At 49.7% G+C, this 27,842-nt stretch overlaps 1 protein-coding gene across 1 annotated transcript in view; it reads right to left on the reverse strand.

Annotated features, from left to right (window-relative positions):
- Positions 1–7,286: 7,286 nt before the first annotated feature.
- The window catches only part of TCERG1L (transcription elongation regulator 1 like), a 50,738-nt gene continuing 30,182 nt past the window's right edge, over positions 7,287–27,842 (reverse strand). The window contains exons 5-13 of the mRNA XM_030276907.4: positions 26,381–26,506; positions 22,827–22,924; positions 22,030–22,118; positions 21,122–21,276; positions 16,729–16,798; positions 15,750–15,885; positions 11,833–11,922; positions 10,026–10,144; positions 7,287–8,206 (exon numbers count right to left, since the gene is read on the reverse strand). Of these exons, the coding sequence (XP_030132767.4) occupies positions 8,050–8,206; positions 10,026–10,144; positions 11,833–11,922; positions 15,750–15,885; positions 16,729–16,798; positions 21,122–21,276; positions 22,030–22,118; positions 22,827–22,924; positions 26,381–26,506 (1,040 nt within the window). The 3' untranslated portion in view covers positions 7,287–8,049. The remainder of the gene's footprint in view (positions 8,207–10,025; positions 10,145–11,832; positions 11,923–15,749; positions 15,886–16,728; positions 16,799–21,121; positions 21,277–22,029; positions 22,119–22,826; positions 22,925–26,380; positions 26,507–27,842) is intronic.

Consider the following 27,842-nt stretch of genomic DNA (forward strand, 5'->3'; position numbering starts at 1 on the left):
AAGGGGGGAAAAACTGCAGCTCATTCCTTGGACACCTGCAGGGATGGGCACTCCAAACCTCCCTGGGAGCCCCTGCCAAGGCCTGAGCACCCTGATTAAAAAAAAACCAAAAAACCACACAGATCCAAAACCAAAAAAAAAAAAAAAAAAAAAAAAAACCCACAAAAAACAACAACAAAAAAAAACCCCAAAAACCAAAAAAACAACCAAACAAAAAAACTCAACCAAACAAAAAAACCCCACCAAACAAAAAAACCCAAATAAAAACCAGACCAAACTGATGCCTTGTGAGGCTGCCCTGGAGCAGAGTCACAGAATAAAGCAGGGATTTATTCCAGGATCTCCTCATGGATCCACCTTGGGCAGCACCAGAGCCCAGCCAGGGCTGCACCCAAATGAACCAAAATGGCCCCAAAATGTGGTTAATCAAACGTTCTCTGTTTATTCAAGATAAGATGGTAGTTTATATAAGCTTCTACATAGTTTACAAAAACAAAGGCACTCTGATTGGCAAGTTAACATTGTTTACCTTTTCCTTAAGATGGCCTAAACCTTACACTATAAACCTATACTAATTCACACCCAGACAGACAAGTGGTCCCCATCACACCTTAATACTATTTCTACCTGCACCACAAACTTTTAATTTCTAACTGCGTCAGAGGCTTGAAGGCCTCACCAGGCCCAAATCTGAGGCCTAGACTGGAGTAGCTCAAATCTCATAACTCATGTCCTGTTTCTCTCAAAAATGCTGCAACATCCTGGAGGTGGCACTGGGAGGTGGCACTCAGAGCTGGGGATGGGCACAGCTGGGACTCCATGGGCTGGCAGGGCTTTTCCAGCCCCAGGGACCCCAGGGCTCTGTGGCTCTGTGATTTCGGGGCTGTGCCCTGCCCAAAATCCCCCTCTGCCCATGCGGGAGGTGGCAGGGAAGGCACAGCTCTCATTAGCTGGGACCAATCAATTGTGGGATCAATTAAACAATCTGCTGAGCTGTGGGAGCGCTGACCCTGCTGACACTCCTTTACTGCTCCAGGATAATCTGGTTTATTGCCAGACCCCTGCTGACCCTCCAGAGTGGACTTAACGCAGAAATGGGGAGGGGCATTAAACCTATTTCCCATTTGCTTATTTACAGTAATAGAACATTATAGAACATTTTATACTAGAACATTACCGTATATAAGCAGCATACAGTACTTATAATACTGTATGATAATAAAAAACATCATATAACATAATATAAAATAATAGAAAAATAATATATACATAATAGAAGTACAAAATAGAAACTGATAGAAATTAAAATATAAAATGATAGACATTAAAATATAAAATGATAGAAGTTAAAATATAAAATATAAATATGAATAACAAAAATATAATATAAAACCAACATATAAATAACAAAAAAATAGAATACAAAAAATAAAATATAATATAAAACTAATATATAAAAATATAAATAAAATATTAATAATAGAAAATTATACAGAATAATAGAAATAATATAAAATTCTATAAAATGATAAAATACAAATAATAAAAAATTATAAAATATAATAAGCCCAGGAGCTGGGACAGAGCCCTCGGTGCTGCTGGGCACTGAAACAGAGCATTTTCCTGGGGAAATGCCCTGGAAAACTGCTGGGAAGAGCAGAGGGAGGAGAGCAGTGCGTGGAGAGGGCAGAACACAAATCCCAAACTCTGCTGCAAAAGGAACAAACCTTGCTCTGTGTCTGGCTGAAGCAGATGAATGAGGGGGTGTGAGCTCAGGGATTCCTCAGCACCCCAGCAGCAATGAACCCTCTCCCTGCGACCCTCACAGCACACACTGCAGCCTTCAAGCAGCCACAAGATTAAAGAAATTACTTCCACCAAGCAAAATCTGCTCCCCTTGCTGGACTTGGCTCAGCCACACAGTCAATCAGGGGAGAATATTTCCTCCTGCTAAAAAGAGCCTTTAACAGTGACATTTCCTTGTGAAAATGATACTTTTCAGCGATAACAAAATCCAATTTCTTTGACGTGGCTCTGCAGAGCAGTGACTGAGGGCTGGGGGGTGCAAACCCCTTCCAAGCCTGCCCAGGCTCAGCTCAGCCCTCCTGGTTCCTGCTGCAGGGTGAGGAGAGCAGGAACCAGCATTGTGAAAAATGCCCATTTTATGGTTGGCTTTTTGCAAATGTTACAGTGAATATTATATGTGTGATGTTAGAAAGTTGTGCTGTATTAATTCTCTTAAGTAGTGTGTTAAATGTAGTTTTAGGTTCCAACATAATGTTAAAACAGAGACTCTGCTATGTGAAGGGTTTTTTTCTAGGGATGAGATACTCACTTCGAGGAACACCTAAATCTTCCAGAGAAGACAAATTTACCGTTTTCTTATCAAAAGAAGCTAATTTCTTCAGGCCTTGCTCAGACTGAAAATGCAGTGGGGATTAAAGGAAACAGTTGACATACAACAGAGGTTCTTGTTTTAAATAGAAGGTATGCATAACCATGAAGGATATATGAATATGCCACAAGTGTATTGGTTTAAGATTATTCCTTTGTTCACAAGGCATGCTTTTCATGACTCAGTGTCTGAGAGCATCCTCAATTCTTTGCCTTTTATTGTCTTGTGATTGTCCTAACTCTAAACTTTATTACTCTAATTGCATTACTATTTTTATATTATTATGAAACTTTTAAAAGTTTTAAAAACCAAGTGATTGGCGTTTTTCACACTGCCCAGCCCCTGCAAGCTCCAGGTGGAAACCACAAAGGGTTTATCAATCAGGACAGGTTTATTTATCAATCAGCACAGGTTATTTATCAATCAGCACAGGCTTTATCAGGCATGGATAATCCCAAGCTCCATGCTTTGCTTTTGCCCGGGATCTGCCCTTGGGCAAAACTTTCCTCCAAGCAGAGGACAGGTGTGGAATGCTTAAAGACACAGCAAAGCTGAGGGGAAAGTGTTGCTTTTCTCTCTCCAAGAAGCTCCACATCCTTCTGATGTTGGACCCCAGGTCTGGGGTCAGCATTCCCAATAAACAGAATAATTTACAGAAAAACCTGTGCAGCAGCTCATGAAAGCAGTGAGCAGGATAGTCCAGCTCTTCATTTCTGCATCGGAAACCTTTTTTTGTGAAGTGTTTTAGCAGGAGCAAGAACCTCTTGCCCTGGCTGGGTTTTTCTCTGTAAAGAGCTTTTTTATTTTGCCTTTTATTAAAACTTTTTTGTTTCCAACACTGTCACAGGAGCCATCCTGTACTTTTATGCCACCTGAGGTAGCTGAGCTATCAAAGTGTGATGTTTGTCTCTGAGAGCCTGTAAGAGCAGGCTGGAATAGACAAAGCATGAATTATCCCCAGGGATGGGCACTCCCCAGAACCCCCCGAGCTGGTTCCCCCAGCCTGGGCAGGGTTGGGCTCTGCCCCCTCCCCTCCCTCAGCTCTGCAGGAAGAGGATTTCCCCTGCCTTTGTAACATCTCAGCTGCACGGGGTATTTTGGAGAATACAGGAGCAGCATTTGTTTCACAATAAAAACCCTAAAAACACACTCTGCAATTTGTAAGAAGATCTGTGCAGAAGATGCAGACACATCAACCTCCAGCTGACTGTGTCTGAATTATTAAATCAATATTTTATTCTTTTAGGAGGAAAAACATCACATCTGAGGGGAAAATTATTTTCAATACAAACAAAACATGGGCCTTGAAAGTCTCAGCCTACCGTGCCTACGCTCACAGCCCACTCAGATGGAGAAGGTCTTTATTAAAAATGCTCTTTAAAGTTAAATGAATTCTTGTTTTGCAGGCAGTGCCTGTTCCAAGCAGAAGCACAGCTTTGCTGTGATTCCAGGGAAGGGCTTTTCTCTTCAAAGGAGAAAAAGGAGAAATATATAATAACTGACTGGTTTGGGTTGGAGGGACCCCAAATCCCACCCAGTGCCACCCCTGCCATGGCAAGGACACCTCCCACTGTCCCAGCTGCTCCAGCCTGGCCCTGGGCACTGCCAGGGATCCACAGCAGCTCTGGGGATTTAATGGTTAATCCCCACCCGGTGTCATTGGTTCAAAACCAATGATGGCCACATTGATTCCAACAGGTAAGTGTGGAAAAGTTCATTTGGAAAGATTTCCCTGAGTCCTTCCAGCACTCCCAGCAGAACTGGAGACCCGGTGTCCTTGAAAAGCTGCCCGAAATGTGCGGCTCCAGCAAGCAGAATTTACAAAGACAGGGTTTTTTCTCTTGGAATAAATAACAGGCTGAGAAAGGAGTGTTCAGAGAATGTTCAGTGAACTGGCAAAGATTTCTTTGCCTTGTTTTTATCAAACCCTTCATTTTCATCAGCAGCTAACTCCAAAATGATCAGCTACAGAAGGCACTGGGGGGAAGGAGATCATCTTTAAGGTCCCTTCCAAGCCAGACCTTTCAATTATTTACCTTGAAAATTATCCTCAGAGTTAAATATTGGCAAATTATTTGCTTATATTAAAGAAGGAGAAGATAAAGGGGTGGGGTTGTGGTCTGCAGTGAAATTGAGAGCACAAGATCAGCTCTCTGACTGTAAAAAAAAAGAACAAAAATTAATCCTTGCTTCTCTGCCAAAGCCAAGCCCTGCTGAGCACCTGGATAAGGAAATACAACGGATCAAAAGTTGTAGGCTCCTCCCTCCCTCACAGGAGAGAAAAAAGCTTCAATTTAGAGCAATTTTGACAAATTGAAGCATCCAGTCAGGGCTGAACCCAATTCCCTGCCTGAGAGGAACTTCTCCTCCAAGCCAGCTCCAGGTCTCTCTCTGCAGCAAGGGAAAACTCCATCCCCTTTCCAAGGAAAAGCATCATTTCTGCATTCCCAGTTTCTCCCGTTTCCCTTCCCAGTGTGGAGACTTGAAACACAACAAGCCCAGGTGGAAGAATCCCACGGAGAAGTGCTGGGATCCAAGAGAGCTCCGAGGAAAGAGAATCCCATGGGAAGAGCCAGGGAGAGGCAGCAATGCCCAGGGCCAGCAGCACTGCCAGGGAAACACAACCACAACCAGGGACTCGAGCACAAATCACCTGGAATTGCTGGCAGAAGCAATCCCAGAGCATCTCCCTGTGAATCCAGAGGAGGGAATTTGGAGTCTCCTGGGAGCTCTGCCATCGTTTGTTTTCATTTCTCTGGCTTCTCTTCATTTCTGCTCGGGATTAGCTCTCCCAGCAGTGATCACAGCAGCAGGAAACCTGCTCCCAGGGGAGCGGGATGGAAACAATATTTACCAAAGTAAACCCAAGTGAAGAAAACAAAATATGAAGAACTAAGTTAAAAAAGAAACAGTCACAAAGTACTTCAAAAAGAGAGGCAAATTGGCTTTGACTCTTGTTCAACCACTGAAATATCTGTAGCCTTGTTGGGAGGCTGAAAAGCAGAGAAAAAAAGCATCCCAAACTCACCAAAACCTCCCAAAATCATCCTTTGCACATCTTCACATTGCCCACATTGTGCACAGTTTGTTCCCTAAGGATTTTGCATTTTACCTTAATGAAGAAAAGCCACGTAACATTACCACCTTTGATTTTTCCTGCTATTTATCGTGGGTTCAGACCAATACAAGCCAGGCAAGGATGTCAGCACACAAACTGCTCCTCACATTATCCGAGCAAAGCCATTATTAGCATTTTATTGGCATGTGAAGCCAAAATGAACAAGCTCAAGCCCTTGGCAGCCCACTCCTGTGGCATTCCCATCCTCTGCACACAGAGACACAGCTCTGTCTCTTGGGAGAAGCACAGAGAAAAGAAGGGAAAACAATCTTTGTCTCTGCTCCTTGGTTCTCCCCGTGTGGGATGTGGTTGGGGATTGTTCACCTGCAGGGATGGCTGGTTGGGTTCTGGGGAAGTTGTTTGGGGCCAGTGACCAATGGATCCAGCTGTGGCTCTCAACAGAGTCATGGCTTTGAGTTAGGTAAATAAGAAATAAATATATAGAATAAAATAATATATCTTTAAATAGTATATTAATGTAATACAGTTTTAATAAAGCAATCCTTCAGCCTCCTGATCTGGAGCAGAGATCATAATTTCTTCCCTGAGCTGGGGTACCAGCATTTTCCTTTACACTCCACCTTAACCTAGCTTTGAATGACAATTCCCTAATTTTCAGTGCCTTGTCCTTGGGGAGGCAAACCCCAAGCTCCACCTGGAGAAACCCTGGCTTCATTCTCCTCCCCAGTCACCCAACCAACTCCAAATGGAGCTGCTCTCCATGTCCTGGCCTGGCTGTTTGGGGAGAGCTCAGGGCTGTCTCTCAATGCTCTTGGTGGAACTGAAAACCATTAGAAACTACTAAAAACTTTAAAAACCACTAAAAACCATTAAAGATAATTAAATCCATTCCACTCCCTGAAATATTTTTCCACCTTGAAAACAGATCAGAATGCAGGTCTCCAAAAGCCCCAGGGCACTCAGCTGAGCAGGAGCACACCCAGGAGATCCCAGGGGATGTGGAACCATGGAGCAGCTGGAGATGCAGCGGGAGCAAGGAAAGCAGCAGCTGAAGTGGCCTGAGACAGCTGGCAAGGCCTGGATCAGCCCTTTTCCTTGTCCCTCCCCACCCCACAGGCAGCAATTCCTTCCCAGTCTCCCACTGCCCCTGACCCCTGGCACTGGGAAGCCATTCCCCCTTGTTCTGGCACTCTGAATTATTCTGAGTTCACTTTTCCAAGGCAGCAGACAGTTCATTTATTGCCTTGATTATAAAAATAGCCAGCACACGGACAAATAAAAATTACTGGGAGTTAGAGAAAGTATCCCACTCACTCCAAGCCAACAGAAGTCTATGGATTTAAGGAGCAATAACTTAAAATTTAGGTATCCCAAGGAAAAAAAAATTACAATCAGAGCATCTTTGGAGCAGCACAAAGGCAGAGATGTCCTGATGTCCCCCCAGCCCCAACATCCTACCTGTGCAGCCAGAGTGACTCTTTTGTCCCCAATATCCTCAGATTTCTGATGGATCTCGCTGGAATTTGCGCACAAATCCTGATTGGCAGGAGCCCCCTCTGGTTTTCCATCTCTCCAGTAAACATCACCAGCCCTGTGTTATTTTCCCCATTATTTCCTGGAATCCCAAAGTATCCTGAGCTGGAAGGGACCCACAAGGATCCAGTCCAACCCCAGGCCCTGCACAGACATCCCAACAACCCCCTGCCCCCATCCCTGACAGCATTTTCCACTTGAGTTCTGGCAAAAAAAAACAACAAAACAAAACAAAAAACTCTTCAAAAAGTTTTGCCCCTGAAATCAGGCTTGAAATGCTTCTTAATTACAAAATTTAAATATTTATTTATACAAATAGGATGAGAAAAATCTCATGCAGACTCTTTGCACACAGGAACAGAACCCAAGTCCCACTGGGATGGCTTCAGCACAGAACTGGGGTTGGAAGGCTGAGGGGGACCCCGGCCACGGCAAGTTCTGGGTCGGAGAGTTCTCCTAAGGAACATGTGCCAAGGGTTTCACACTCTTCACCAAGATCAACAATTAACAGCTGATTACTACTACTCAGGACTGGACAGACGGATGAGCAGCGGGAGCGGATCCTGCAGACCACCAGACCCCACACACTTGGTGGAGATGCAGAGTTGCCAAAAGATTGCTTGAGATAATTCCCCTAAATGATGGAAATGCCTTGAGATTGCTCTGGATGGCATCTGCTTCTGCTTAATTATAAATCTGCATTGGAGTCATAACTTGTGTATATTACAAGTAATTTGCATAATTAAAACAATTAAGGGATCGACATATCATGGCAATTAGAAATGCATCAAACTCTGGATGTTGTACAAAAGAGAGCTTCAATATGAAACATTAATTCTTTGAGAACAAAATATCCTTCCCATTCCTGCAGCACAGCCTTCCCAAATCCAGCGGGTGCTCCCCAGACTCCGTCCAGAGGAGGTTTTCCCGGGCACCTCCAAATTCGGGTGCTGCTGGTGGCCCCCGAGCGTTCCCTCCTCCTTGGAACCCTTCCCACGGCCCCAGCCCGGGCACGTGTCTTTATTGCCAGCTCCAGCTGCTCTTATCTCATTTTCCGTAGCCTTATCCTGTTTTCTTTGTCCCTCTTTTTGAGGATGAGGATGAACTGGTTGAAGAAATGCTCCTGGTCCTTCTTCTTCTGCACGAGGCGGAAGCGCTGATCCCGGCCGTGCTTCTCGGCGAATTCCTTGAAGGTCGTCCTGTGGAAACCAGATTTTGGGGATCTAATTTGTGGAAAATCAGATTTTGGCTGAGCCTGCCACCCCCAGGCTCTTGTACCTGGACCCACACCAAAAATGAGGGGATGGCGATGTTGGACAGGAGAAGTGTTACTCTGATTTTTAAAAGTGTTAAGCCCAGATGTTGTTGTTGGACACAAAGTAAGCATACAAATGTCTGGTAAGTTTAAAGGTTAAAAAGGAGAGTGCTTTATTTGGGTATTTGTTATTTATAGAATTCTGGAGGTGACTGTGGATTGGAGGATGGAATTACTACTTCTCCAGCCACACTGGTTAAACTAACAGTTTATTAATCCTCTCTTCTTACAAAGAAGAATGTAAAATAATTATTATGTATATGAACAGTGTGTGAGAACTCCAGTAGAAATATATAAACAGATCAGAAGGTTGAAGGAATTTTATGAGAACTTTAAGACTTTTAAAAGAACTGTAAAAGAAAACGTAACACTTTTAGATGTCAGAGTAACAGAGCAGGATGGAGAACGGGGGCTGGAGGAAGGTGAGCCCACACAGAGGCTCTGGACACCTGGAGCACCTGCAGGGAGCAGGGATGAGCTCTAGGATTTCAAAGGGATTGAGGGCTGCCACTAATGGCACCTCACTGACCAGGACAAGGAGTTTTTATTCCAGCTCCTGCCCACTCTGTATTTCCACAGTGAGCTCTCTCCTAGCAGAGTTTTCTACCTTCATTGCCTTTCAGGCTGCATGCCCAGCTCCTTTCCCCAAGGTGACTCTTTGCTTTTTATTGGAAATATTTGGGATTTATTCCTCTCATTGTGTGCCTAAATCAAGGCAGGGAAAGGAGCTTCCTCAGTGCTTTGTTGTCACAGTCAGCTCCCAAAACCCTTCAGGAGTGGAATGCTCCTGGTCTCAGGGCCAGCACAGCTCTCCCCTGGGGACTGGGAATAGCAGTGCTGGAAGCAGGGCTTGGCTGGGACACCAGCCCAGAATATTCCTGATTTTGTTGTAAAACGTTTCTTGTAATTACAATTATTACAGCCCCACGTGCTGTTTGGATCCGTGTGCCCACGCAGGTCGTGCTGAATAGTTATCTGCATATTTTATCAGAGAAAACAGTAATTTCTTTGTTCCAGCAGTTTAGCAATATTTATAACATAAACCCCTTTATTTTCATGTAATTTACAAATGAGAAAGCACTGCCCTAAGCACTGCCACTGTGTGAGTCTGGATCCACCACTACAAAAACAAAGTAAGACATAAATTGTGCCTTGCACGCTGTATTTTAATTTAATCACGGAATTGTAGAGTCACAGAAGGGTTTGGGCTGGGAGAGACCTCACAGATCATCTTGTTCCAGCCCCCTGCCATGGGCAGGGACACATTCCATGAATTTAATGGCGTGGCATTAACAGGAACTTTGAGAAATTATATTTCTCTTCCACCAAACCCCAAGACTAAACACAATTTCTGAGTAATTACACCTGCATGTGCAATATGGATGAGAATGAACATTGTGGTACTGATTTTCCATAAGTAATGTGTGTTCTATAATCCCAGCGTATACAGGAGTATAAAATAAATGTGCTGTGAAAAGTGTTGCACATTCTGAGGGAGAGAGGGAGAGGGGGAGGGACAGGGAGAGACAGATGGAATATTTCCTCTCCCAAGAACACAACAGAATATTGGAAAATATCAGGGAAGAGATGCCCCCCCAGCATTGGAACAGGCATCTTCCACTTGCTAGGGAGAATTCAGGGCTGAAAAGCTCAGCCTGAACAACCAAGCCGAGCTTCCCAACCCTTCCTAAGGCAACACCCACCTTGGGGATAGCTTGGATTCTTCCAGAAGCTTCTTGAATTCTTCCTTGGCCAACAGCAACTTGTTCTTCTTCTCTTTGTACTCCTCCCTGACCCGGGTCTTGACGAACTGCTCGAAAATCTGGCCAGGGAAGGGAGCCAGGACAAGGAGTTATTGATGAAGCAGGACAAGGAGCTACTGATGAAGCAGGACAAGGAGTTATTGATGAAGCCCTTGGGGGTTTTGGCAAGCCCAGGGCCTGCAGTCCTCATCCCCTCCCCACGTGTCCAGGAGTTTTTATTCCATCACCTCCAAGGACTGGCGCTCTGCCCTGGCTGTAATTGGGATTTAATTAAAGGGCAGCCGTGTTTATGTTAATCCCAGAGGCCCAGACTGGTTTGGGTAGGAAGGACCTTAAAGCCCAGCCAGTGCCACCCTGCCATGGCCCACGGGCCCGGGCTGCTCCAAGGCTGAAGAAATGATTCCATGATTCCAAGGAGTGTGTCTGGATTGACCCATCACGTCCAGGTGCTGTCCTTGCCCATTCCCTGAAATAAATCCCAAACTCCCTGCTCAGGCTCTTTAGCAGCACTTTCCATCCTGGCAGCTCCTCATACATTTTAATTCCTGCATTTCTTTATTATTTTTGTTTCACTTTTTTTTCCTTAGGAAAGGAGATATTGGAAAGGGAGCAAATGAAGATGTATGTGCCCAGTCCTGTGGTAAATACCTACAGGAAGCTCTCTGGAGAACCATGGGACAATATGGAATAAGTTCATTTTTCATCCTGTTTATTTAAAAAATGGACCGTTCCATATTCAAAATTACTCCTTCTGCAGGATGACAAAAGACTTTTAAGGGAGAGACATAACCACAGAACAGCAGAGTTCACCTTCTCTGCAAGATCCCTGCACCTCTCCTGAATTCTGTACCCTCATCTGCAGACTTTGGGATCCCTGGTGATAATTAATGCCAAAATCATCAAGGCAGCAAAACCCCTTTGGAGCTCCCCAGCAAAACGAGCCCCTGGCCAGGCCTCAGTGCTCTGTCCAGCACCAAACCCTGCCACACTCCTGGGAAATGTCCTGAACAATGGAAATCCAGCAGTGTCTCTGCACTGTCCCAATAATCCAGGCTAGAACCGTTCCCCTGGGGCCATTGCCCTCCCCACAGCCAGGTCCCTGTTCCCAGCTCCCCATTCCCAGGTCTCTATTCCCAGCTCCCTGTTCCCAGCTCCCTGTTCCCAGCTCCCCATTCCCAGTCCCTATTCCCAGTCCCTATTCCCAGGTCTCTATTCCCAGTCCCTATTCCCAGGTCCTTATTCCCAGCTCCCCATTCCCAGCTCCCCATTCCCAGCTCCCTATTCCCAGTCCCTATTGTCCAAGGAGAGAGCCCTGGGAGCCACAGAACATCCTGAATGGGAAGGGACTCGCAGGGATCACAGACTCCAACTCCTACATCCCCAAAAATCCACAGAGTCCAACTCCTACATCCCCAAAACCCCACAGAGCCCAACTCCCAGACCCCAAAACGCCACAGAGCCCAACTCCCAGACCCCAAAACGCCACAGAGCCCAACTCCCAGACCCCAAAACCCCACAGAGTCCAAGTCCTACATCCCCATAACCCAACAGAGCCCAACTCCCAGACCCCAAAACCCCACGCCGTGCCTGGTGAGCACCCCCGATGGGCAGAGCCAAACCCGTGGGTCTGCAGAGGGCAGCTGTGATTTATGGAATTCTCCCACCCTCCTGGGATAACCGCTGCAGGATTTCGGTCAGTTTGGGAGGTGTTTGCTGTGCAGGGCCGGGCTGGGCACGGGTCACTCACCTGCTTCCTCTCCTCGGGGTTGAGCAGGAGGTAGCGTGGGTCGAACACGATCTTGTGCAGCTCCTTCTCCCAGGTGGAGAACGCCGACACCTGCGGCACAGACAGGGCAGGGAGCATGGGCAGGGAGCAAACACTCCCAGCTGAGCAGCCCTGGGCAGCGTTCTGGGGGTGCCTGAGGGGAATTTTAGTCTCTGGCAGAGCTCTGGGGACCCCACACAGCCACGATGGATTTGCTCCTCAGTGAGGCTCTGGGAGATGCTCCCTCCCCACCCGTGGTGGAAGGGGCTGAAACAGAGATTTTTGGAGCTCACTTGAGTTAACTAAATTAATAAAGCATTTAAATTTTAGCTTGTAAAATTATGCGTTGAGTAATTTTTTTTTTTTACTTAAGAAACCTCTGCCCTGGTACAAAGGGCATAGGAAAATGCAAATTTCTGAAGCCCCTTACATAAAGAACAATACCAGAGGAGACCAAAGGACAAAAAGAACCCAGATAAAGGGGCTCCTCTGCCCCCAAGCTTATTAAGACTGACAGACGCACTCAGGTAAGCACCAAGGGATTGAAAGGAGAGAAGTTCAAATGTTCAACCATGAGGAAGACCACGATCTTCAGCCCCAGGGACCCCTGAGGGATCCCCTCAGGGCCACCACGGCAAACCACGGTGCCCAGAAGGGCCAGGCTCCGTTTGGCATGAGGGGCAAGGCCAGGGTTGAACATGCACAGAAAGGTTGTGAGACGTGCTGCCCTTGGAACACCTTTGGGAATAAAGCGTGGGTCAGACTGGGGCTCAGGGCAGGAGGTTTTATGAGGGATCTCACTGGGGAATAAAGGTGTGGGTCAGACTGGGGCTCAGGGCATGAGTTTTTATGAGAGGGATCTCGCTGGGGAATAAAGGTGTGGGTCACACCAGGGCTCAGGCACGAGTTTTTATGAGAGGGATCTCACTTGTGCCAGCACTGCCATCCACACCCACTCCATAACTACCCCAGCTTGTGCAGTCTTTATGTTATTTATATGCAGTTATTTATGTTGTTTATTCCGTGTATCACCTCAGAACCCGCAGCAGGCAGGTTCATGCTGTTTCATGGGCACCCATTCCCATGAAAGGCACAATTCCAGCTCCAGAGGGGAGCTGGGACCCCGCTGAGGCACAGGGAAAGCTGGCAGTGACATCCCCAAAGCCCCACACTCCCACAGGCACCGGGGTGGGGATGTCACATCCAGCCATTGGAGTCACTCATGGAGCACTTTGGGTTGGGAGGGACCTCAAAGCCCACCCAGATCCACCCCCTGCCCAGGCAGGGACGATTCCCACTGCTTCAGAAGCTTCCACAACATCCCTGCGAACTCACTGGCGACAGAAAAATCTGAAGGAAATAAAATATTCTAATCACTCCAACTAATTACAAAGGAGTGAATTCACTAAAAATAAAAAAAAGGGATGTGAAGTAGAATTAAACAGTAATTAACACTCCAGCAGGAAAGCTCTGATAAAGCAAAGTGGCTTTAAGTGGACTCATTTTCCTCTGAGAGCGGCTTGAGATTGGAAAATGCAAAGCTCAGGCCACCTTTGGGGATCTGAGGCCATTGGAAAATCCTACATTCAGGCTGCCTTTGGGGATCTGAGGCCATTGGAAAATTCTAAATTCAGGCTGCCTTTGGGGATGCGAGACCATTGGAAAATCCTAAATTCAGCTGCCTTTGGGATCTGAGGCCATTGGAAAATCCTAAATTCAGCTGCCTTTGGGATCTGAGGCCATTGGAAAATCCTAAATTCAGCTGCCTTTGGGGATGTGAGACCATTGGAAAATCCTAAATTCAGCTGCCTTTGGGATCTGAGGTCACTGGAAAATCCTAAATTCAGCTGCCTTTGGGATGTGAGACCATTGGAAAATCTTAAATTCAGGCTGCCTTTGGGATCTGAGGCCACTGGAAAATCCTAAATTCAGCTGCCTTTGGGATCCCCAGCTCCCTGCCTTGTCCTGAGCCCCGGGGTTTGCAGCACCAGGAATTCTCTTCTCCTGGTGTCTTTCACACTCTCCTGGACATCAGCTTTGCTCCCAGCACAAATCCCACCCTGAGCTAAGGCTAATTAAGCTCAGACTAGTTCATCACATAATCATTCCAGCTGATGATTTTGCGATTAGCAATTATTACACTGCACATTTGGCAAACATCACCTAAAATAACCTGGTATTTCTGATTTCGCTCCAGCTACACTGCACACACAAATCCCCCTCTCTCCCCAGGATTAAGAAGGGAAAACCTTGAGAAAAAACACTCCATGGAATCCTTGCAGAAGCCTTGGGAGCAGCCCAGCAGGGAGAAGACTTTCCTGGAAATGCTGGCTTAGAACGTGGATATTTTGATGCAGGGTGAGAGAGGGAGCCGGGAAGAACCTTAAATTTTCCTCTTCCTCTTAGAATTTTGAAGAATCTTTGAAACTTCCAGAAGAATATCCACATTACATTTTGATAGAGGAAAACTCACCCCAGACTTCAGAATAAAGAATGCCTGTATCTTGGAGCTCCCCCAAAGCCCCTCTATTTTTAAAATGGTACAATAAATATTCTTCTCTTGACATAATTTCTGTAGGAAGCTGCAGAACTCCTCTGGCAAACTCCATCTGCTTCGAGCTCTTTGTGATCCCATCCAGCAACTCCTTGAGGAGGAAAGGGCAGGGGATGGTCATGAAATAATCAGATTTAAATGGCATTCATGGTCTCCCTGTGCTTCAGCCATGCCAAGCTGCTGCTGAGCTGGACAGTTGGAAAATGGTCAGGGTAAAAGCAAAGTAACTTCTTCTCTCCCCATTTTTAAACATCAGCAAATCCAAACAGTGAATTTCCCAAATTTCTTTATTTTAGGAGCAAATCTTACATAGAAACACCTGAGAATCCTGTCCTAGAACACCCCTAATCCTTCCTAACACTGACTTATTGCCCCCCGAGTTCCAATCTGCCAGCAAAGCCTTCACCCAGGGCTCCTTCATGGCCCTTCTGCATTTCTGCAGCATAAATAACAAGCAGCATTAATAAAGCAGCTCTGGCGTGGGGATAATTCATTGCTGAGCTGCTGAAGCTCTAATTATCCCCCTTTAAACCTGCTGATTACTGGGATAAATTTTACAGGCTTTGGTGCCTGACAAGAGCCACCTTGGGCTGTATTTCCTGCAGGAGTGACATTCCCTCTATGGCAGTGGTGGGGAGGCAGAGGATCTGCACCCACTGCTCATTTTACACCCCCTGTGCCCACTGAGCCCCACCCAGAGCATTCCCTGTGCCTGCAGCTCAGCACAGCTGGAACCACCTCCAGAACATCCCTTCCAAGGACCTGGGTGGCACTGATGGCTTTATGCTGTGAGAGGATGGGGTTAGATGGGATTTTGGGAATTGGGAATTGTTCCCTGGCAGGGAACAATTGGCACAGGTGCCCAGAGCAGCTGTGGCACCCCTGGATCCCTGGCAGTGCCCAAGGCCAGGCTGGACACTGGGGCTGGAGCAGCTGGGGCAGTGGGAGATGTCCCTGCCATGGCAGGGGTGGCACTGGGTGGGATTTGGGATCCCTCCCAACCCAAAGCACTGGTGATTGCACGATTTTGGATGGGCACTGAGTGACATTGGCTCCCCAGTGCTGGGATCCCTGGAGTTTGTGGTGATGGACACCCCAGGGCTGACCAGGCCAGGTCAGTGCCCGCAGCCCCACGTGCCCCTGAGCCCTGCCCGTGCTGTGAGAGCTCCTGGACATGCCTGGGGATTTGTCTGGAAGGGTCCCCGTTCCCAGGGGTGGCAGGGGGACACGGCAGCAGCAGTGCCAGCAGGGCTCAGGGACAGAGCCCCAGCGCTGCTGGCTGCTGAGCCAGAGCCAGGGCACAGCTCCAGGAGCCTGCTGTGCCCCAGGCAGGGCTGGTCCTCACCCCCCTCTCCAGCAGCATGTCCCTGAAGTGCGTGATCCTCTCCTCCAGGGGCGGGGAGAGCCGTGGGGCCGAGCCTTCCTCCCCTGCCTGCTCCTCCTCAGCGCCAGCCGTGCCCGCAGCCGGGCACTGCTCTGTCCTGTGAGGGCAAGAGAGGCAGGAGGTCAGCCACGCTCCCCAGGCATGGGGATTGCATCCTTAAATCCTTTCATCCTCCCTGGGACATCCCAGGAGCTGCCGCACAGCTGGGGAGCCCCCTGAGCTGCAGCTGGGCTGGAGGCACTGCACTGCACGTTCTATTTCAGGATTTTTCATAAGGAGCACAGAGGGAAGAAAGAGAAAACAATTTCTATTTCTGCTCCTTGTTTTCCCATGGGGAATGTGTTTGGAGAATTGTTTCCCTGGGGTGTTGCTTGGTTGGATTCTCTGAGGATTGTTTGAGCTGATGGCCAATCCAACCCACCTGGGGCTGGGCTCTCAGAGAGGGGCATGAGCTGGGAGTCAGGTTTGGTAGTTAGAAAAAGTAGGTTTGTAGTTTTGGTATCTCCTTTAAATAGTATATTAATGTATTATAGTATAGATAAAATAAAGAAATCATTCAGCTTCTGAGCTGAGTCAGACATCAGCATTTCTGCCCAAGTTCACCTGTATTTCCAACAGGCTGCAGCAGCTCCTGCCCAGGCAGGACAGTCACTCGGGGCCTTCAGAGGGACCTGACACCCAAACTCACAGTGACAGCTTCATACCGCCCTTGCCAAGGAGGGGGGACCTTCAAGGGGTCATTTTTCCATGCCAAAAATCACAATAAAGGATCCAATTCAGCACAGCTGTAATAATCCACTGATGCCTCAGGTTTGGTTTTCTATTTTCAGATTCTGTGCTGCTTTAGTGTGTGGGTCTGGGATTTATATCAGGGGATGGTGAGCTCTTTGTACCAACCCTTCCCACCATTAGACAGACACGAGGAGACTTCAGAACTCACTTATTTCTCTTGGTTTTGATGCTCAGCTCATCGTTTTCATCCCCTGGACAAGAGCTAACACACCTGTCTGCTGAAAGGAAAGAAGTCATTATCAGACTTGAACGAGATAAATGGGAATACAAATTCCTCAGATTGACTTCTCTTCCCTCGTCTCTGCTGCTCAGGTATTTCCTGGCTTCCACCCCCCACAGAGGGCTTTAAAAATAACAAGTATTTTATAAAACCCTCGGAATTGCCTTCATGCAAATGGAAGTGACAGCAATAAAGTGACCCTTTCCAGTCAGCAAAATTCCTCATTTTTCATTCATGACATGATTGCTTTAAATCGTATTATTGTTTCACCTGATCCTCCCTCCTGCCTTCCCTTCAAAACTGCTGAAGACATTCCTGCAAAGTCATTTCCGAAGGATTCCCTGGAGGGAGCTCTGCTGGAGCTGTCCCGTCTCTCCTCCTGGGGTCAGCCAGTCTCAGGGGCCTTTCCCAGGAATTCCAGCAGGACCTGGCAGGGCTGGGGGATCCAGCAGCCCCCACGCTCCCGAGGCTGCAGAGCAGCTCCACGGCCAGGCCACCCCTGCTCTGCCCTGGCCACGGCTCCTTGAGGGACTCAGAGCCTGGATTTGCAGTCACAGACAAGGGGAGCAAATCCTGACTCTGAAAACAAATCTGTTTTCTGAAAGCGTTTCTCTGCACCTCTGCCAGCTGCAGCTCCCACCAAAACCCCAAAGCACACAGAGGTCAGATCCCTGCACTGGAGGCTCCCCAGCACATGGGCTGGCAAAGATTCCCTGCTGGATCCAGGGATGGGCTTCAGACTCTTCTCCGAGGGCCAAAGGCCCAAAATATCCGGGGGATTCCGTAAATGACATCAGCGCTGGTTTCCAGTTGGGATTCTACAACTGTGTCCAGGGCCAGGCTGGACACTGGGGCTGGGAATGGCAATGGGTGGGATTTAATGGCACTGATGGGATTTAATGGCACTGGGAATGGGGGGATTTAATGGCACTGGGAATGGGTGGGATTTAATGGCACTGGGAATGGGTGGGATTTAATGACACTGACACTGGGAATGGATGGGATTTAATGGCACTGGGAATGGGTGGGATTTAATGGCACTGGGAATGGGTGGGATTTAATGGCACTGGGAATGGGTGGGATTTAATGGCACTGACACTGGGAATGGATGGGATTTAATGGCACTGGGAATGGGTGGGATTTAATGACACTGATACTGGGAATGGGTGGGATTTAATGACACTGACACTGGGAATGGGTGGGATTTAATGACACTGACACTGGGAATCGGTGGGATTTAATGGCACTGGGAATGGATGGGATTAATGGCACTGGGAATGGATGGGATTAATGGCACTGGGAATGGGTGGGATTTAATGACACTGATACTGGGAATGGGTGGGATTTAATGACACTGGGAATGGGGGGATTTAATGACTGGGAATGGATGGGATTTAATGGCACTGGGAATGGATGGGATTTAATGACTGGGAATGGATGGGATTTAATGGCACTGGGAATGGGTGGGATTTAATGACTGGGAATGGATGGGATTTCACGACACTGGGAATGGGTGGGATTTAATGTCCCTCCCAAGCCAACCAATCCATGACTGGGTGACTCCATAATGTCCATTTTCCATTAATTAACTGGGAAACCTTCCTGAGCCCGGGCAGCCAGGCAGACCCTTGAGCAGCTGAGGCAGAGATGGAAGCAGATCAATTGCTCTGGGCCCTGGACCTCATCTCCAGCCCCATGGGATGGCCTGATGGGCACCCACCAGGGAAGAGCCACCTCAATCCCCTGCAGCAAACACTTGGTGGAGGAGGAGTAATGCAGAAACAAGTAATTTCTCATTCATGCCCAAATTTAAAAAGCAGTTGATCCTTCAGCAGAGACAACTCAGAGCATCCCATGGATAACTTTGCTTGACATCTATTTTTTTTTTTTTTTAAGATGTTTGATTTGAAAATTCTAATTAAATCTCAGCAGCAGCCACTCAGCTAAATAAATGTGGGAAGCATTGTTGGGGACACTCAGCTCGTTTTTGTTATTTATTTACTGGAGATTACAAGCTAGGGGAAGAGGTTACAAATAATCCCCCTCACCTCAGAGCTAATCTATACTAATTATAAACTGCTCCAGCCCTCAGCAACCACAGGGCCCAATTACAGCAGGGAGGATTAAGACTATTTAACAACAATGGAAGCCATGGCCATAAAAAACCAGGAGCATGAATCAAATCTTTGTGGTAGAGATAATAAATGGAAAGGATGGAGCACAGCAAAAAATAGATTTTTGAAGTGGCATCTCTCAGCCCTGACTTAAGACTCTTGTGTTAATTAATTACAGAGCAGGAACAATGCTAGAGACCGTGAACAATGACCCTCAGCTTTGTCTCTGGCCATCCCTTGGCAGGAATTCACTGAGCTTGCAGCAGATCCTGCAATTCAAAGCTCTGTTTTCCTCCTGAAGAATGAGTTTCAGCAGATAGGCTTTGGAGGAATTTCATCCACAGCTAAAGCTCTTCAAGCCATACACAGAAATGATACAGAAATGTACACACAGGTACCTGCTGTGCAAATTCACAGAGGAAAAAGGGAATTACAGGAGGACACAGACAGAGACCCCTCCTTGGAGCTGCTTTTCTGCTGACAGACGAGCTGAAAGTGGCTCACTTTTATCTCCCTGCAGGCACGGGGCTGGTGGTTCTGTGGGGTTTGCAGGGGTTATTTGGGGTTTGCAGGGGTTCTTTGGGGTTTGCAGGGGTTCTGTGGGGTTTGCAGTGGTTATTTGGGGTTTGCAGAGGCTCTTTGGGGTTTGCAGGTGTTAATAATGGTTTTACAGGGTTTCTTTGGGGTTTACAGTGGTTCTTTGGGGTTTACAGGGGTTATTTGGGGTTTGAAGAGGCTCTTTGGGGTTTGCAGGTGTTAATTATGGGTTTACAGTGGTTCTTTGGGGTTTGCAAGGGTTATTTGGGGTTTGCAGTGGTTAATTAGGAATTTGCATTGGTTCATTGGGGTTTGCAGGGGCTCTTTGGGGTTTGCAGGGGTTCACTGGCAGCTGCCCCCCTGGACCAAAGCCAGTGCCCATCCCTGCTGCCCGGGAGGACAGGGCAGGTCCTGCAGCAGCCTGGCAGTGCCACCAGCCCGACTCAGTGATAAATCCCAGCCCGTGGGAACAACCACAACACTCCCACTTCCTTCCCCCGGCCTTTCCTCCCTCTCCAGTGCTGAACAAGCAGAGAGGGGGACGGTGACTGCTCTGTCACCACTATGGACAGTGACAGCTCTGTCACCAACACGGGCAGTGACAGCTGTGTCACCACCACCATGGACAGGGACAGCTCTGTCACCCCCACGGACAGTGACAGCTCTGTCACCACCATGGACAGGGACAGCTCTGTCACCACCATGGACAGTGACAGCTCTGTCACCACCACCATGGACAGGGACAGCTCTGTCACCACCACCACCAGCACAATTCCCGAATCCCCGGCAGGCACCAAGGCCAGGAGCAGCCCCAGGAGAGCCGTGGCTGCTGTCCCCAGGACGGGACAGCCCTGCCAGCACAGCAGAGCCCCGGGAGCAGCCGTGGCACAGAGCAGCTGCCAGGAGCAGGGAGAGCTGCCCCAGAGCTCCCAGTGCCACTGGGACTCTCACTGGGATTTCTGCTCAGCTGGGCTGTGAGCAGGACAGATCCGCTCTGGAGCAGCGAGCATGCCCTGCTCACACAGCCTGCCCTGGGCAGGAACACGCTGTGCCTCCTGAGGGGGACTGCAGCCCCCAAAACTCATCTCCTCTGGGGAGACACCTCTTCTTCCCTGCCAGCAAGGAGGGGGCTCAGCTCCCCAGCAGCATCCCAGGGAAAACAGGGATTTTGTTACAGTGAGCTCATGGGCACCCTGTGCCCCCTTCCCCGGGACCCTGTGGCTCTGATCAAGATACCCCTGGATCCTCCTTTGTACCCCAATGGGGTCGGCGGAGAGCCAGGAAAGCCCACCCTGTCCAAAACCTATATAGACCCCTGAGATTTCTGTCCTAAACCTACATAGACCCCTGAGATTTCCTGTTCTTCCTCCCTTGTGCCCCGCTCTCCCATGGATACCACAGAATAAAGAGAGCTGTTCCAACACCCTGGGGTGAGAGCCTCTTTTGAATACCTTTCCCTCTCCTGGAATTCCTCCCCTCACAGCCCCTATCTCTGAGCTAGTCGGATTCTTTGAGGGGCTGCGTAGAGGGGGGAAAACTACAGATTTTGGGGTGAACAGCACTTTCCCTCCATCGGGAGCGTCCCTGGTAACTCAGCTCCAGCTCCAGGAGCACAGCCAGCCCCAGGGGCTCCCGGAGCTCGGGGAGGGGGACAGGGACACTTTGGTTACTTGCTGCAGCCTCCAGCTTGCGCTTGTGTGGGGGGTCCTCCAGCAGCCGCGTGATGTCCCCGCGGTGCCGCAGGTCCAGCGGCCGCTCCCACACCGACAGCTGCATGCTGGGGTTGAAGAAGAACACCCGGTCATCGCCAGTCCACACCACACACCTGCTCCAGGGACAAACCGGCCTCAGAGCCTGGCCACAGACCAGGGGCGTGCCCGCAGCGGGGGCACTGCAGCCCTGGGACCCCGGGGAACACCCAGGGACAACCAGGGATGCTGTGGGGGACACCCAGGGACACTCAGGGATGCCGTGGGCACACCAAGGGACACCTGGGCACACCCAGGGACACCCCAGGGACACCCCAGGGACACCCTGGGCACACCCAGGGACACCCCAGGGACACTCAGGGACACCCCAGGGACACTCAGGGACACCCCAGGCACACCCAGGGACAATCAGGGATGCCGTGGGCACACCAAGGGACACCTGGGCACACCCAGGAACACCCCAGGGACACACAGGGACACCCCAGGGACACCCCAGGCACATCCCAAGAACACTCAGGGTCACCCCAGGCACACCCAGGGACACCCAGGGATGCCCCAGGGACATCCAGAAACACCCCAGGGATACCTTGGGCACACCCCAAGGACACTCAGGGACGTCCCAGGCACACCCAGGGACACCCAGGCACACCCCAGTGTGGGCTTGGAGCAAAGATCCCATGGCTGCCAGCCCCTAGGTATAAACTAAATAAACTAAACCAGGTATAAACTAATTTTTCCAGGGGTAAAGGAGATAAAAATCCTTCTATCAGCCACTCAGGCCACAAAGTGCAGTGCTCTGCCCCCATGGCAGCCCAGGAAGGCTCCAGGGGAAGGGGTGGCACAGGGGAAGGGCCCTGGCAGCTCCTCACCACGGGGATCCTGGCACTGGGGCCGATGCCACGGGCTTGTTCCCGCTGGAAGCGCTGTCAGCCTGACGCAGGAGCTTGAAGGAGTGATCCTGGAGACAGAGGGAAGAGTTGACAAACACAGAACTGCTCCTGGGGTACCAGCCCCCCCCAGCCTGCAGCTCCCCTGGGACTGCTCGGGGCCATCACCACTGCGGGAGGGACAGCCTGGCCCCGTCACACAGCAAAACAATGCCTGGAGCTGCTGCAGGGATCCAGAGAGGCACCAAATGATCCCAGGCTGGAGCCCCTCTGGAGCCAGCCCGGCACACCTGGGGGCTCACCTGGAGAGGAGCAGCTCCAGGGAGAGCTCAGAGCTCTGCCAGGGCCTGGAGGGGCTCCAGGAGAGCTGCAGAGGGACTGGGGACAAGGGATGGAGGGACAGGACACAGGGGGCAGGGATGGATGGGAGATTGGGAATTGGGAATTGTTCCCTGAAATGGAATTCCCAGAGCAGCTGTGGCACCCCGGGGTCCCTGGCAGTGTCCAAGGCCAGGCTGGACACTGGGGCTGGAGCAGCTGGGACAGTGGGAGGTGTCCCTGCCATGGCAGGGGGGCACTGGGTGGATTTGGGGTCCTTCCAACGCAAAGTGCTCTGGGACTCCACAGGGACCCTGGTCCCCTGACAGTGCCAGAGCTCCTGCCCAGCTCCAAGGTAAATTCAACCCATGGCACAGAAGGACCCGAGTGTGCAGCCCAGCCCTGAGCCGGGTTTGTGCAGCTCAGGGGCTCCCAGGGGCTCTGGAGGCCCCAGCACAGACCTTGTCACTGTCCCTGCCCGTGGGGACACTCTTCCTGTCCGTGGTGTGCAGGATCAGCGTCGGGGGGCAGGCGGCTCTGCTCGACTCCTTGCCACGCTCTGGGAGGGAAAGGAGCTCTTTTAAGGTGGAATAAATAAACTCACAGCAGGCCAAAACTGCTGAACAATCCCCAAAGTGCTGCCCGTACCCTGAGCCTCCTCCTGCCACCTCCTGTGCTTTGCTCACAGCCCTCGTGCCCAGGGTGCTCTGCAGACACCCCATGGCAGTCCCTTTCCACTGGAATCGGGGAAATCCCATCTCCTGCCCTGCACAGAGGCTGTCCCCACCCTGAAATCCCACCCCTGAGCAGGGGCACAGCAGGGAGGGGCAGGAAGGCAGCAGCTGTGGGACAGAGCCAACATCCCCACAAAGGACGCTCAGAAATATGGGATTGTCTTAATCTGGGATTTCTGTCTGCTTGTCCTCTCCAAACACACCTTTGGGGTCTGAGCTGAGGGAGCTGGCCCACCCTCGTGCAGCAGGGAGGACAAGGTGTGTGTGACCCCTCTGTACACCCCCAGGCCTGCCACGTGTCCCTGGCTGCCCCTGGACCCCCAAAGTGTCCCAGGCCAGGCTGGACCCTGGGCTTGGAGCCCCTGGCCCAGGGAAGGTGTCCCTGCACGGCAGGGGAAGGGCACGGGATGGGATTCCAGCCCAGAGCACTCTGGGTTCCGTGGGGCAGAGTCACCTGGAAATGCCACTCCAATTATTTCATAACTCCCTGGGGTACAGAACAGGCCCCCATTTGACTCTGCTTCCCTTGGAATATCCCAGAATCATAAAACATTCAATCCATGGCATTTTGCTCAGAAGATGGCTTTATGGGAGCAGAAAAGGAGATTTACAAACCAGAGCCATTAATTTCCACATTAAAGGAGCCAGGAGCAGGGAGCTGCTGATACACATCAAAAGGGGCTCGAAATTCATCTTCCTTCCCTGCATACTGGTAATTGGGAATCAAAGCCTTCCCAGGCTCTTGGGTCCTCTGGACATGGGGAGGTGACAGCCGGTGTCAGTGCCTCCTGCTGCCTGGCACACAGGGGTGGCACACAGGGGTGGCACAGGGCCACTGCCAGGGGACAGCAGTGCCCCAGGGGCACGAGCAATGGCCAGAAGTGACGTTGGCACTTTTACAGCCAGCACTGACTCGAGAAGCAGCCATGGATTCCACATGACACTGAAGCCATCACGAGACATTTCCAGCTCCTTTTTCACCCCAAACTCAGCAGCACGACCAGCGCTGGTGAGTTCTGCTGGAGGAAGAGGGGAGGTGGAGATAAAGGCTCCTGATTGAAGAGGCTTCTCCCAGGCTCCAGGCAGCACAGGGACATGAATAATTCAGAGGTGGCAAGGAAAGGTGAAGCAGCAAAAGTGCCTTGGGTATAGCACAGAGAATGTTGGGTGCGATCACAAACATCTCCTTAAAACAGAATTAGAGAGGGAGGGGAAGAGGAAAGATGGATTCATGCCATGAGGAGCTGTGGACAAGGCACAGTCAAAATTTGTTTTGTAAGAGGCCAAACCTCCATTAAACTCAAAAAAGTTTAACAGTTTGACCCTTAAGTGCTCCCAAGAATTGGATTTTTTAAGCACACACATCCCACACTGTGGGGTTTATCCTCCCCCAGAACCTCCCCAGGCCAGCTCTGTCTGTCCCCACAGCCTCACGAATCTGGTGTTTGAGATCAGCCTAAAACCTTCCCTGCCTGACCCCAAGCTCCTCTTCTGCTGCCTCTTACTCAATCCAGGTGTGAGACCCCAGCTCTGGTCCCACCAGCCAGGTCCTGGTCCCAGTCCAGGTGTGGAATCCCATCTCTGGTCCCACCAGCCAGGTCCTGGTCCCAATCCAGGTGTGGGACCCCAGCTCTGGTCCCACCAGCCATGTCCTGGTCCCAATCCAGGTGTGGGACCCCAGCTCTGGTCCCACCAGCCAGGTCCTGGTCCCAATCCAGGTGTGGGACCCCAGCTCTGGTCCCACCAGCCAGGTCCTGGTCCCAATCCAGGTGTGGGACCCCAGCTCTGGTCCCACCAGCCAGGTCCTGGTCCCAATCCAGGTGTGGGACCCCAGCTCTGGTCCCACCAGCCAGGTCCTGGTCCCAATCCAGGTGTGGGATCCCAGCTCTGGTCCCAGACCCTGAGCCAGCCCCACCCCAGCAGGTCTGGGGGTCCCATCCCTGCAGGACAGGACAGGCACACCTGGCTGCCAGTGAAACACAAACTTTAAGGAATTTAGAGATTTTGGAAGAGCTAAGATTTTAGTTAGAGATAAGAATTACTAGAGTTAATTAAAATAAACGAATAGGCCTTGATGAAGTTAGGAGTTAGTAGTTAACTAATAATTGATTGCTTGTCAGCACAATGTTTAGTTAGCTGGGTTTATAATGAAGAATACACAAACTGACAAAGAGCTTTTAGGAACATAAGACAATTGTGGGCCTCCTCTGTTCTGAAACCAACTGAAGACAAGGAATGGGAGTTCTACCAAGAGTTCATTTGTCATATTTGCATTGAAAAGGTAGAAAGGTCAGAAGGAGGAAGACTTCATTGACTTCCTCATTTTGGGACCCCTCCCCATGAAAGGGACACCGACCATTTCAAGGAACAAACTTCATGCTGAATAGCTTTTGAAATTATTAGCATAGGAAGCGAAGAATGGGATGTACCAAAATGATGAACATGTATTTGTATTTTGGATATTCAATACTTGGATGGATAAAAGGGCTCTGTAATCACCTGGAAGGTGTGGTGTGGATTTGGGAATGGGATGTACCAAAATTATGAATATTTGTATTTTGGGTGTTCAATACCTGAAGGGATAAAAGGGCTCTGTAATCACCTGGAAGGCACAGTGTGGATTTGGGAATGGGATGTACCAAAATTATGAATATTTGTATTTTGGGTGTTCAATACTTATATGGATAAAAGGGCTCTGTAATCACCTGGAAGGTATGGTGTGGAATGGGATGTACCAAAATGATGAATATTTGTATTTTGGGTGTTCAATACCTGGATGGGTAAAAGGGCTCTGTAATCACCTGGAAGGTGTGGTGTGGATTTGGGAATGGGATGTACCAAAATTATGAATATTTGTATTTTGGGTGTTCAATACCTGAAGGGATAAAAGGGCTCTGTAATCACCTGGAAGGCACAGTGTGGATTTGGGAATGGGATGTACCAAAATTATGAATATTTGTATTTTGGGTGTTCAATACTTATATGGATAAAAGGGCTCTGTAATCACCTGGAAGGTATGGTGTGGAATGGGATGTACCAAAATGATGAATATTTGTATTTTGGGTGTTCAATACCTGGATGGGTAAAAGGGCTCTGTAATCACCTGGAAGCTGTGGTGTGGATTTGGGAGCGGTCCCACACACAATAAACGTTCACTTTCTAACTTTAACCTGTCAGAGAGTTTTTGTCCCTCCCAGCTGGATGTCGATGCTGGATCAATGTCCCCATTTCCCGAATCCTTGCCCAGGACACAGAGCACACCCACGCCCCCCAGCACCCACCTGCTCGCGCCGGCTCCAGCAGGTTGGTGGCCAGCAGGGTGACGGCGGGCGCGGTCAGGGCGGTGACACGGGTGACCTGTGCTGGCAGCAGCGGCCCCACGGCGGTGTCCAGCCTGGAGGCAGAGCCTGAGAGCAGAGCACAAGGCAGCAGTGGGATTGTCCCTGATAAAGAACAATTCCCTTTCAGACCCCCAGCGTTTCTGCCCAGCTCTCGGCACTCGAGGCACGGGCAGCGCTGGCACGGTGCTGCACTGGGGGATCTCGGGGAGCTTTCCCCACCCCAGTGATTCAGGGAATTCATCTGCTGAGCGCATCTCCTGCTCCCACTGCAGGGTTAAAGCAAGCTTTGTGTTCAGCTCGATTCCTGGCCATGATGCCCATGGATTTTCAGCCGATAAACAGCGCCAGAAATTTCAAATTGATGAAAATGTGGCCCTCTAAGTAAGAATTTACCAGGGTAGATCAATGCCCTCCTAGCAGGTCACAGCAAGATCAGTGTTCTCATTTTAAATGGTTTGTACTGGTACTCATCACAACTTCTTGGTGTGCCAGTCTATCCATGGGAAATAATTCTGCCAATAGTTTAAAAGTGCAGCTTTCTCCAGGGATGCAGAATCTGCTCGGACAAGGCCCAAAGCAGAAACTCTCTGATTTGCTCACGTGCATTGTTCTCAAGCAATCAGTGACCCAGGGCTGCTGCTAGAACCAGCCCAGTTCAAGCAGGCTCCCCAGTCCTGCAGAATAATTCCTGCCAGACCCGAGGTCAAACCTGGAGCACCCATTTCCGATTGACTGGGAAGGTTTTCAGCAGCTGAGCCCCACAAGAGGCACCCAGCCCCGTCTCCTGGCAGGGTAAATCCATGTCCCATTTCCCAGCCAGCACTGCCAGTGCCGTTTGTTGTGTATTTATAGCTGTGCATCACATCCCTGCTTTAAGGCAGGCTGGGAATTACACAATTCCCAACACAGCCCAAGCTGCAGGGTTTCCTGTCCCTTCCTTTCACCAGCTGCTCACGGGCTGTCCAACAGCTCCCATCCCAGTTCTGCACATTCTGGAATGACATGGATCATTTCTGAAACCTCCAGTCTGTTCTAAAAGCCACTCACACACTGTGAACGCTCTCACGGATACGTGTCCCTGCAATTCCAGGTGCCACAGCACGATATTCCAGCACAGAACGTGGAATCCCAGCCTGGTGTGGGCTGGAAAGGATCTCAGAGCCCACTCAGTGCCACCCCTGCCATGGCACGGACACCTTCCCTGTCCCAGGCTGCTCCCAGCCCCGTCCTTGGGTTCTGTGAATTCTCTGCACCCAAAACTGGAATAATTTCCATAAGTTGTGTAATTATCCCCTGCAATTCCACCCAGCACTCGAGACGAGCTCTGCTCATTCCCCACCTCGGCTTCTGCCGCCTGCTCAAACGTGACTTGCCATTATATAATTTCAGCTGCTTCTTTATG

Source organism: Taeniopygia guttata, chromosome 6 (genome assembly GCF_048771995.1).
Source record: "Taeniopygia guttata chromosome 6, bTaeGut7.mat, whole genome shotgun sequence".
NCBI classification, from domain to species: domain Eukaryota; kingdom Metazoa; phylum Chordata; class Aves; order Passeriformes; family Estrildidae; genus Taeniopygia; species Taeniopygia guttata.